At 47.4% G+C, this 11,997-nt stretch overlaps 1 protein-coding gene across 1 annotated transcript; it reads right to left on the bottom strand.

Moving 5' to 3' along the window:
* Positions 1-895: 895 nt before the first annotated feature.
* Positions 896-10,970, bottom strand: LOC104413850 (transmembrane protein 108-like). Its single transcript, XM_010024964.1, has 4 exons — positions 10,810-10,970; positions 3,863-4,975; positions 3,265-3,334; positions 896-1,058 (listed from the first exon to the last, which is right to left on the bottom strand). The coding sequence occupies exons 1-4, from the start codon at positions 10,820-10,822 to the stop codon at positions 896-898; spliced, it is 1,359 nt and encodes a 452-aa protein (XP_010023266.1). The 5' UTR covers positions 10,823-10,970.
* Positions 10,971-11,997: the final 1,027 nt, after the last annotated feature.

Genomic DNA, 11,997 nt, shown 5'->3' with positions numbered 1-11,997 from the left:
TTATAACCCCCTGAGCTTTCCCCCCAGGGTGGCGGGAGGGCCCTGCCAGTCCTCAGTGGGGCTCAGATGACAGGGCACAGTGATGCTGAACAAACCCTCTGCTGCTTCCTGCTCTCAGGTGCCCAGCGAGGAGCCCTGGCAGGGTCTTTCCTCCATGAGGAGAAGCACGGTATCCCAGGGGATACTTCCAGGTGATGAGGAGCAAAGAGCTCCTGTGGCCACTCTCTAGCAGGTCAGTTCCCCTGTTATGGAAGCTAAAATGCTCACAGGTTTTCACTTAGCAGATGCTTATCAATAGAAGGTGTCACATCAAGAAGTCCATGTGTTGTAGCGGGACAGACATGCCCCTGCAGCGCCATGCTGAGCTTTCCCTTCCAAGGATTTCAGGCAGCATAAGCTGTCCCCAGAAGCCCTCTGATAAGAAAGGCTTTTCTGGCATCCACCACCCCTCACACATGGGAGGGATATGGGGAAAGGCAGAGGAGAGATGCTCTGGCCACTGCACAGCTCTGCAAGGGAAAAGCCCTCAGCTCAGCGAGTTGGCTTGAGGACACTCCCCATCAGCAGTAGAGACCCCAGTTAATTAGGTTCCTGCAGCTCTGCACCTCTTCACAGGCTCTGGTTGCATCTCCTCACCTCCTTCTGCTTCTTTCCAAGGTGTGCTGCCAACTTCCCTGCCTGGGGGCTTGTTCCCTCCTGAGACAGCTCAGATATTTAAGAGCATGGAGCTGAGGCTCGGTATCTGACATACCTCCAACATTCCAGCACCCCACGCCTGGAGCAGGACAGTGTTTTCTCAGCACATGCCCGCAGGCTGTGAGAGCCTCTCACCGGAGACGTTTTCACCCCTTGAAGAGGAAATGAAATCACAATGGTCGTCGTCCATCTCTCAGCATCAGCCCCCTTTAGACCAGAAGTGACGATGCCAGCGCGGGCCGTCGGTCCTCAGCTGCAGGCGCCTGTGCCCGGGAGGTGGCGACAGTCCCCTTCGCATGTCCCACACCGTGCACCCCACACCGTACAGCGCGCACTGTGCAACGTACAGCCCACACCATACACTGTAGAGCATACACCCCATACAGTACAGTGTACAACATACATCCGGAACCATACAGCGTACACTGTATAGCATACAGTGTACAGCCCATACAGTACAGTGTACCCTGCACACCCATGCCTGAAGATACACAGATGCCCGAGGGTCAGGAAATAAAGTGCCCCTCAGGTGTGCAGCACCGAGGGGAGCCACCACCGACACATGTGCCTCTGGGTAAAAGCGCTTCATGTGTTACAACTTGTTTTTCTTCTCTCTAGGAATAACCATTGCCTGTGCAACAGCACTTAGCATGGCACAGGTGAAACAGCACAACTTTTGGATGAGGCATTTCAAGCAGATCCAAAAAAATCCCATTTAAATGCCTGCCTACCATTCATTCGAACTGTGAAATACATCTGAGGATTGTAAAAGGAGAGTCCCACGAAAGAGAATCCTCAGAAATCTGGTCCTGAAAGTAGGACTTAAATATCAGAATAATTTAAACACTCAGTTGTATTAGAGATGGTAGAAATAATTTTCCAAGTAACGTTTACCCTTCTTAAAAAGCATAGCTTACAACTATAAGAAACAGAACAGGCACATCCTGAAGAAGAGTTTAAACACCATTTAACTAGTGGGTTAGAAGCCCTGCCAACAGACTGTTCATATTGTTGTTAACAATAACAACAATAATAATTACTATAATTAGTTATTAGCTCATATATGGCACACTTCAGACAGAGACCATACATCAGTTTACACACTGATGATGCTTCCCATGCTTGTGTTCTATGATACTACATTGTGTTTTGTATTTAATCATAGAATCATAGAATGGTTTGGGTTGGAAAGGACCTGAAGACATCTAGTTCCAATCCCCTGCCACGGGCAGGGACACCTCACACTAGAGCAGGTTGCTCCAAGCCCCTGTGTCCAACCTGGCCTTGAACACTGCCAGGAATGGGGCAGCCACAGCTTCTCTGGGCACCCTGTGCCAGCGCCTCAGCACCCTCACAGGGAACAACTTCTGCCTTAGATCTAACCTGAACTTCCCCTGTTTCAATTTGAACCCATCACCCCTTGGCCTACCACTACAGTCCCTGATGAAGAGTCCCTCTCCAGCAGCCTTGTAGCCCCCTTCTGATACTGGAAGCTGCTCTGAGGTCTCCACGCAGCTTCTCTTCTCCAGGCTGAACAGCCCCCATGTTCTCAGCCTGTCTTCATACAGGAGGTGCTCCAGCCCCTGCTCATCCTTGTGGCCTCCTCTGGACTTGCTCCCACAGCTCCATGTCCTTCTTATGTTGAGGACACTAGAACTGCACACAGTACTTTGTATGCTTTCTCTCCAGATAAGCTTGCTTTCTGAATATTGGCCCAAAAGATAATGCTTGGAAGAATTTATTTGATCCTCTATTTCCTCATTGACAGACAAGGCACTGTTCAACAAATCAAATATTGCTGTTTCTCATCATGTGCTTGCTATAGCCCAGGTTCTCCTCCCCATCCTTTGCAGAAACATGCATTCACACTTCTGCTTTGGTTTCTCTTTGCCTGTCCATCTTTTAGATTTAAGCTTCGTTCTCACTCATGTTTTTAATGACAATTGGAATAGCAGAACCGATGGCCCCAGAGGTACCAATCTAACAGACAGTGCTGAGCCAATCCAATACACTGGAAGGGATTAGTCCAGGTGTGTATTCCTGCAGCCTCATGGCTCCAGGTCTGACCCTGCAGGGAGCTGGTTCAGCTCACAGATAGTACCAAAGAGCAAAATGAATAGGTTTTAGCAATCTGAAAGCATCTCAGGGAGGTGCCATCTCAGGCACAGGCAGAAGGAGAGGGGCAGGATCAGGAGGCTGTGCCTCGGAGAGGGCAGGAGACAGCAGCAGGGGTAAGCTGTGTGCCCGACTGGCTCAGTCAGCTCATCTAGCTGATGTCCTCAGTAGAGCCTGTAGCCGAACGTAACAGAATTAATGCTCTGTCTTGCTGGCTGCTCCCCTTTCCTCAGGCTGCAAAGGCTGGGAAATGTTGGTTCTTGTTCCACTCCAGGCAGATCAGCATAATCACACTCCGCACCAGTGAAACCCCAGAGAATACATTGCCCAGCTTGTCAACATACCCCAGCTAAGCAGGGGACACCCCAGCACCCAGTTTTCTCATCGTGTCTCACGTGGTTTTTGTACCTGTGTCAAATGCTGAGACCCTAAAGCCAGGTCTGGGAACCCAACCTGCCCTGCTCCCGCAGGTGCCCGAAGACCAGGATTTCAAACTCTTCCTGCTCCCTCAGCAGCTGCAAAGCTGGAATTCCAATGGCGGAAACCAGCACTTTGGTTATCAGACTTTAAAATCTGATAGTTCATGAACTGCCTCCATTGAAATATTGCCCTGGTTTCCCCAGGTATCAGCCATTACAACTGGCATTAATCCTCTGGGTTAGCACTAGGCTTTTTTAATCCAATTCCAGGGCAGTATATAGCAGTTCCTAGATTAAAGACTCGTACAACTTTTTGATTACTGGCTTAAATCCTTTGAAGTAAAGCTGAATCACCTTCTGGAGTTGTTCAGCCTCGTGTTACACCCTCAAATGAAGGTCCAAAAAGACTAAGTGATTTCTAATAGGAACAGAGCAAGTATGCTCTCAGTGTAAACATTTCAGCTCTGCATTTTGAAGCACTTCAATCAGTGAATGTGATCTCTACCTAGCAATTGCTCCTCACCCATCTCAAGCCACCCTCCTCTGTTAGCTCACCACCTACTCCTTAAATCATGGGCTGAAATCTGAATTTTAAGGAAAGAGAAAGCAAAACAAAGCAGCAGTTAACTTACAACATGAGGATATAGGTACGCTGATAGCCAGAATGATCCAGGCAATGTCCATCTTGCTGAGACAGATGGTTGCTCTGTGCTGGGGCTTGTCCCCCTCGGTGACATGGGAGATGTTTCCTTGCACTCCAGGTTTCCAGGTCCCAGCAGGAACCAGCCTGTTTAGGAAGTTCCCAGTGGCGGTGGAGCCAGCGGTGGAAATGGAACTGGACAACCTGGTGGCAGGAGCTGCAGAGAGAGCAGTGCTTAGCAAGGTCACGTTGGTCACCGTGCCACGCTGTGTTGGAGAGGGTCCCTTGGGATCTCCCGCTGCCGGGGAGGAGACACTGACATCAAAACTGGTCTGAACTGAGTGCCCCGCTGCTGCTGTTGCAGATCCGGGGCCAGCAAACAGAGGGACGTTTGTACTGAGGTTCAAGGTTACCCAAGAGTTGTTTTTGCTCAGCATATCCCATACGCTGTAGTGGGTGGGTTTAAAAGGCACCGACACCGCTTCAGGATCGGTTGATGGTCCAGCAGTTGTGGTGGCAAAATCTGCCTCCTGCAGCATTAGCTCGGCCCCGTCACCTCGCTCTGCTTCCCTAAGGCTTCCCGAGGTGCTGTGGTGGGGTGAAGGGTCTGAGTGTGTAGTTCTTGCCAGCCCCATGCCATTCGGATCACTGGATGCTGTGGTCTGGGACTGAAAGGGGTGGTCTGTGAAAGGGCTCCTCAGGGTAGGGAAGGGAGAGTGCAGGGTCGTCTTTAGGTAAGGCTCTGAGGACTCTGTGAAGTTGCCTTTGAAAACCTGGAATATTTTCCCCTTGGGGCGAGTCTGTCCCGAGTACAAAGCACTCCGGTTGTGTAAATGATATGTTTCCTTGTCGCCGAGGTGAGGGCCACTCGCTTGCTTTTGCCCGGTGGAAGGGGCTTTCTCCACCACGCTGATGGAATGGGGCACGGTGTGAGCAGACGTGGGAAGGGGCTCTGCTGCATGGTGGTCTTTGTGGCGAGGCGTTGTTCCCATGGCTGTGACAGTGGTAGTGTTCATCGGGAAGCCCTGAGAGGAGGAGACAGTGGGAGACAGTACCTGAACAGAAAACACCAGCTCTTCTGTCAGTGCCAAGATCAGTAGAACACCTAGAGAAAGAAGCACAGAGAGAGGGTGAGACACCAGGGAGGGACCAGCGGGCAGGTCTAGCAGGAAGGGACACCTTCCATGTTCAGAGTTAGCATCCAACTTTGTTGGCTTCTCTGGGAAAGTAAGAAGGGAAAGGAAAATCTGCAGGGGCTGTGGCGGCCCCATGGCTGTGGAAGAAGCGAGGTGGGAATGGGAAGGTCTCAGGGAATCTTCGGAAAAGCGATTCTACAGGATTTCCCTGTAGAAGCTACAAAACATCCTACAAAGCATTTAGGGGTAAAAACAAAAGACTTTTCATCTTTGTTTTGTCCAGGAGGTCTCCAGCTCAATGTCTGCATCACTATGGGCATCCTTAGTCATTCCTTTGTCTGCAAAATCCTAAACTGGGCTGCCTCCAGTCTTGGATGCCATTAAGCAATCTGGGGGGTTTGAGAGAGCAGCTGCTTAGTCCTTGCTGAAAATTAGGTTAAGAAGGGATGTCTGATGAGAGGGCTTTCCTGGGTTATATATATGCTGCCCTTTACTGAGCAATTTCAGACAATCTAGTCACTTCTTTTGGAGTATGAGACATGGACAATCTCCAAATGCTAAAAACGAACAAGAAAACATAAAGAAACAATAACAAAACTATCACAGCCATCTTTAAAAGTCAGGCGACCATTAAAGGACTGATTCAATCTAACACAACTGCCCTTGGCACCTATATGCAAATGGTTGTAACCTGTTCTGTGCTCACATGCGCTGTGGAATTGGATTGTATGAAATTTGCCTCCTGCCACCCTCTGCAGTGCACGTCATCTCATGAAGTACCAGATTCATACTGCTGGGAACATCAATTCTTCCATTTATTCCTAGTCCAGATAACGGACGTGGGCAGCTGCAGTAGCATAAGCCTCCCCGGGATGCAGGGCTAATACACCGTGAGTTAGTGTGACATGCAGGGACCACATCAATCACACGTCACCATTTCCATATGTTGAAGCTGTCGAGTGTAATGTGAAACTTTGCCCACTAGGAAGCACACAGAATAAATCCATTTTGCACAGTCCACTGAGCATCATCAGATGGCACCATTAGCACTGTGCTAGTGTGGATTTCAGTGTCAAGGGGAAAAATGTTGCCACAGTCTTAACAAATCAGGGAGACAAGTTTGTCAAGGCTGCAGGACTCCAAACGTTCCAGCCAAGACTGTGGAGAACCTTCCTGCCCCCTTCTCTACCCTTTCCAGGCTTGCCAGCTTCCTCCATGAGCATTGTTAGGCCATTTGGTTCTACCCTACTTGGGAAGAATACCTGTTATGGGCACCAGCAGAAAAGGAAGGCAGGGGCTTGAGACAACGAAAGAAGATCTCTGATGAGGTGTCCATTGGGCCCTAGGGCTCTGTGTTGCGTGTTGGGCAGATGCAGATGCCATGAAATGTGTTTATTCTGAATTCTGTGCATCATTCACACTCATTCACATGCCAGCAAAGCTGACCAAAGGAGCAGCACTTATTCCTCCAACCCAGCTAAATCCTCTACTTTGATCACTAACCATAATTACTGAACCAGAACAGCACAGAATTCTGCAACCAACAAAATTCACCTCATCTTGCCCCTCCCAGCCTCCTGTTAATTCACAGAGCATCCAGAAAATGAAACCACTGACTGGGTAACATAGTGAGAGACAATTACTAGCAATGTGCTTTCCACTGCCTGATGCTAAAATTAGCTCTTTGATTTATTTATTCCTGAAATAAAGATCTCTGCCAAATAAACCATCGTCTGGGATCCTGCTTCCCAGTTCCCAGGGACTGCAGACAACATGCTCTTAGCAGAACACCTCATCTAAGAAAAAAGCACATTCCATACACTGAGATGCAACCAGGAGAGCAGATCATGCTGTATTCATGGAGCATCACTCTTGGAAATGAAAAGGAGGACTTATCTTCACATTTTTGGCAGAGCTTATTCTGAGGTCAAGGTCAAAGAAGATATTCCAGTGTCCATATGGCCAATACTTCATGCCAAGACAAGTTGCTGCCACAGAACAAATTCAAAGAGAAAAGGATGACGATTTATTTGGGATTTGGTGTGTGGAGATAATGGTTCAGGAAACTTGAGGCCTGCTGTTCTGAGCACACAAGAGAAAGCACATTGGCAGACCTTAGGAGATACTAGATTGGAATGATTATAACGCCTTCTAAGATTTTGGGATGTTCTTTGTGTAATTACTTGCTCTCACACCTCATGCAGAAAAACATCTCTACTGTGTTAGTATTTTTCTCCATGATCTTCCTTAAGGAATAGGGAAGTTGACAGCTTTTCTGCATATTGTGCCCTGGGGTTAGAAACTCTGCTCTTTGCTTGAAAACCTACCTATTATCCACCTCTGCTTCTTGCAAAACTGATAAATCAGAAGCTTGCTGCTATAAAGATTTATGATCTCTCTGGGGCAGCCTGTTGTAGCAGGTCACCACGTACCAGGCACGGGAAGCCAGATGCATTTAGCTAGTACCTTTAGGTGGCTTGTAAAGTATAATTATTCAAAGGAAATACAACATCAAAAGTAATTTATCTGACAATAAACAATAGCCCCCAAGACATTTGGCTGTCTCAGTCTGTGGCAGTCATGTTTTGCTTGTCTGCTAGACTCCCTTTAACAGCCTCTACAGAGCCAATGTGGCCCCATAAGCTACAGCTTCTTAGGACGTTGGTTTACTGTTTGAATGGACCACAGTAACTCCTTCAGTGTCAACCAGAACTAATCTGTGCTCCTAACTACTGAAAAAGTATTCAGTTTAGTAGATCATTGTAAAAATAGCCAGTGCTGTATGTTCAGGGAGAACCAGATAACAATAATGACTTCACAGTGGGCTTTCCTGACCCTTTCAAGTAGAATTAATTGCCTTTATAACTGATCAACAGCCAACTGGAAAGCAAAAAGTAAAGCTGGAATTGGCATTTCCAGATGTTCTGCATCACCACCTAAGCATGCTGTGGCTGGATGTGCAGTGACCTGATTGCCCAGAGTTCCCAGTTACCTTTCTAACACTTGAGGATATGCAATGTCCTACAAAGTAGGGCTCTTATTGAGGTCCCTGATATTAGACTGCCCTGTCTGTCAATTCTGGCTTAAGCCTAGGAAAATGATAGTCTGAATTCCTTCACTAAGTTGCAGGCCACATTTATCACAGAAATGGACTTATACAAACCCTTCAGTTTTATTTCCTTCCCAACCTCTACCTCTGTTTTGCATGGGGAAAAGGGCCATGGGGAGTATGATGCCAACTGTCCCCCTGTGTCTCAGCTCACCCTCAATCAGACTACCACTGAAAGGAAACCTGGTTCCTATCAAGTTGTCATGGCCAAAGTTTTGATATCCCAGCTGAGATGGCAACCAGCAGATGCCTTTGGTCTGTTCAAAGCACAGTCCTGCAGCTCTTTGCCAAAATCCTTCAGTTTTTGCTGCCTAAGACTGTTAGGACTGATCTTACTTAGATCATAGGCCCTTGGGGTTAAGGACTCACTGTCCTTACCATCTGCTGGCATAATGGTTATACAGACTGATGTAAGCACATTACAGCAAATAATAATAATTAATTATATTTTCAAAGGTCAGTTCACACCATTAAGTTTTTTCATAACAGGCCATTTCTAAGGTATAGGAGCTCAGGTTCAGAAGGGGTCAAACCGGTTTGGCTTCTAAATGCTGTGTGTCAAATTCCCACTTTTGGTGTCTCATTTTATGACTACATTAAGACCATTCAACCCTAATGAGAAGCTGATTGACCTGACACCTCTGCAGCGTGAACTGTGTCATCCTGTGGTCTTGCATAGTGCACCAAGAAGGGAATATTAAGCGCAGAACGAATTAACTCAAGGATGAAGCACAGCAGAGTGACAGAAGAGTGTACAGAGAAGATGCCGATGCACATTTAGCCAGAAAGCCTCCTTCCTGAGAACATGGTGCAACGGTTCAAATCTTAACAGCTTCCCCTACAGTGCTGCTTCTCATCATACACTCACATGAGGAGCCCAGAAATGGTGTGGACATGAAGAAAATGAAGCAGTTCCTACCCAGAAATGTTTTAAAATACTTCTCGATGTCCTCAGTGAGTCTCAGGGAAGCTGGGGTTATGAATACTTTGCATGCAGGAGGCAGAACAGCCTCCCTCTAGACGGGAAAACCAAAGCAATTCTAGCCCCAGCAGCTGACATCCTTTGACTGTTTTATCTCAGGACCTCAGAAGACCCTGCTAGAAGCCAGTGTCCTAGCACAGGACAACGTGAAAAGGCTTCATTTAGGAGATAACACTGCTGGTGCTGCACAGGACACTTCATGGGCACTTTTGAGAACAGCCTTTTTGCACGACATGGCAGAGCCAGCTCATGTTTTCAGCCTCCCCGAGCTGCCCCCTTTAAACCACACAAACTTCGGATCTACAACCAACTTCTGATCTAAAGCCTGTGGAAAGGTTCTCAATGACTTTAGCAGGCTTTGGACCAAGTCCTGACTGCCAGAGGTACAGTGGAAACTTCTGAGCTGCACATTCACATTTTCTATAGCAAATGAATGTGCACCATGTGCTCAGTCTGGCGTTTGACCCCTTCTGGCCTCTGCTACCTCAGACCTTGCAGCAGGACAAACACAGCCAAACAGTTTTGCTCTAGGTAGTCAGGAAGAGCTTTTTGTTCAGAGCCCTGCTGCTGGACTCATTATTTCAGACTTGTGTGGGCAGGAGAAGCAAAGGGAGCTTTCCTAAAAGGACCATTATCTACAGACCCAGGGCTTGGGGGCACATGGGCAGTGTAAGGGATGCTGAAGCCTCTCTGCTAATAGTGAGTGAAGGTTGTGCAAAACCTGTTCAAAGCAACAGCAATGTTATTGTTGTAATGAAAGCTTCCTTCACAACACTATTAACTTCTCATGTGTCTCTCAGCAAACCTAAAACGTTGCAGGGAGCAAAATGAATCTTTAATAGATGGAAACTGTGCAGAAAGTACAGATCACTACTTTCATTACGGTCATTTTTGTTATGGTTTCTTTGTCATCTGTCAGAGCAATACGATTTTCATTCACAATAAACCAGCCTTTGTACAAACAAAGAGTTAAGCAAATTTCATCCATGATTGGTGGCATAACTGAGGGAAGAAAAAGTAGGTTACTCAGCATAGAAAATTTCTCTTCCCTGCCCATCTCTCAGTGGCTCTTATGCCAGAACTCCCAGATATTAACTTACAAGTTATTGTCTGTTTTCCCATGCAAGTATTAGATTGATCAACCCCGACTTCAATACACGAAGTATCGCAGGGACTAAGACACACAGACTAACAGCTCTATTTGCAGTAACATCAACCAGCATCAGCAGAAGCTCTGGAAATCACATGTACAAACACAAATTAAGCAGCACTCGCTGACACTCCCTGTGCAACAACAGTAACAGCGGCTCCAGTTTTCATGTGGCAAAACTTCCTGGCCCTTTAACAACAGAAACCCACTGCAGACCACTAGTACTTCCTCTAAGGTGCACTTCCATCACACATTTCAAGAGAGTGAGCCTGTAAATCAAAATCCATTTCTCCAGGGAGTTAAACAATGGGTGATACAAATAGGACAGTATAGTGTAGTTGCAGAGCAGACAGCTCCCAGTTCGTTCTCACACCGCACTAGAGACTCGTAGATACTACAGGACTGCTTCAGATCCCCTATTCAGCTAAGCACACAAAGACATCCAAGCTGCTGAGCCTTGTGAAAAGGCTTACTGACAATCTAGGACAACAGTAATTACTGAGAAGAGGGTAATAAGAAGAAAGAGCCTGACTCTAGCTGCTTGCTCAAGGTAATCACTTACCTGGAAATATCATTTGGACTTGTCAGCAGACATCCTCACCTGCTCACATCACACAGATTCGGAAGCTTCATCTCTCAGCAGAGAAAGGCAAAACACATCTTCTCCCTAACGAGGCAGCTGCAGCAGGAGTTGCTGTTATTGTTGGAACTGGTTTGGAGGAATGAGGGCAGAGACAGCCCAGGCAGGCGTGTCTTGCAGGGCTGTGCAGCGAGAGGGCTCGCTCCTTTATGGACTACCTTTGCCACTGCAAGGCAGGATTACTTACTGAGCCAGATCCCCTCTCTGCCAGCAGATCCACGGGCTGCTTGGTATTCCAGCTTGGTTTCCCATCAAGTCCAGATACAGTTTGTCTGACATGGGTCTATTCAGATGCCAGAGGATTGCTGGCAGTGCTCCTTCTCTGAGAACAAAACAGCCACAAGCACCCCAGCTGCACGCCCTTGGGAGGCTGCTCAGTCCCCATTCCAAGGCAGCATGCCCTTCCTCCAGCTTTTTTGTGTGTGGATGGCTTTTACACATCTACCTCCTGCTTCTGTGCCTCCACCAGACTTCATTCAATTACCTCTAATGATATTAATATTCCTGTCGGAGGGAAATACGGGGCATGAAATAGTGATCATCTTCTCTCCTTCACTGGCATCAAAATGTATGGTCTGTATTTGATTTCTTCACTCCTCAGTGGCGAATTGGCCATAAATATGTCCACAGATCCCGTGATTCTTAAAGCCATAATCCCACCTCTCTTCTTCCATTTCTTCTTCTTCCCCTGTCTCTGGCACAGCTGGGTATCTGGAAGAACACACTGCCTGAAGAGCACACAAATGCGCCCTGTGCAGCCAAATACCAATCCCTCAAAAGGGAAATGGTGTGAGAGCAACAAGTTAGGGGCTTCTTGAGAGTGGTGTGGGGATCCCCCAGGAGTCCTGGGGCAATCCCCACCACTCAGGCTTTGATTCAGAGCCCCTGTTGTGCTGCAACAGCCTGAGCAGTTTGTTATATGGGCTCCCCACAGAATTCATTCCTAGTATTTTGCTAGAGAGAAAAGCCAGTTCCTTCTTCACTCTTTACCATACCAGGTGAGAAGATCCTCCTGTTTTCAGGTCTTGATACAACCATGTTGCAGCCAAACTTCTTTTTTGATGCTGTGGCTGACTCAGACAGGAATGATCCTGTGACAATAGGTTTGAG

The sequence above is a fragment of the Nestor notabilis genome, unplaced genomic scaffold, assembly GCF_000696875.1.
Source record: "Nestor notabilis isolate BGI_N333 unplaced genomic scaffold, ASM69687v1 scaffold30510, whole genome shotgun sequence".
NCBI lineage: Eukaryota > Metazoa > Chordata > Aves > Psittaciformes > Psittacidae > Nestor > Nestor notabilis.
The sequence above is the reverse complement of the archived record's forward strand: the minus strand, read 5'-3'. Positions and strand labels throughout refer to the sequence as shown.

Bases quoted from the DNA above. Each gene is read 5' to 3' on its own strand.
- LOC104413850 (XM_010024964.1), bottom strand. The intron at 3,335-3,862 runs GTAAGTTAACTG...TTGGAATTCCAG, and splicing joins CGTACCTATATCCTCATGTT to CTTTGCAGCTGCTGAGGGAG. The intron at 1,059-3,264 runs GTTGGGTTCCCA...TATGCTCTACAG, and splicing joins CACCTGCGGGAGCAGGGCAG to TGTATGGTGTGGGCTGTACG.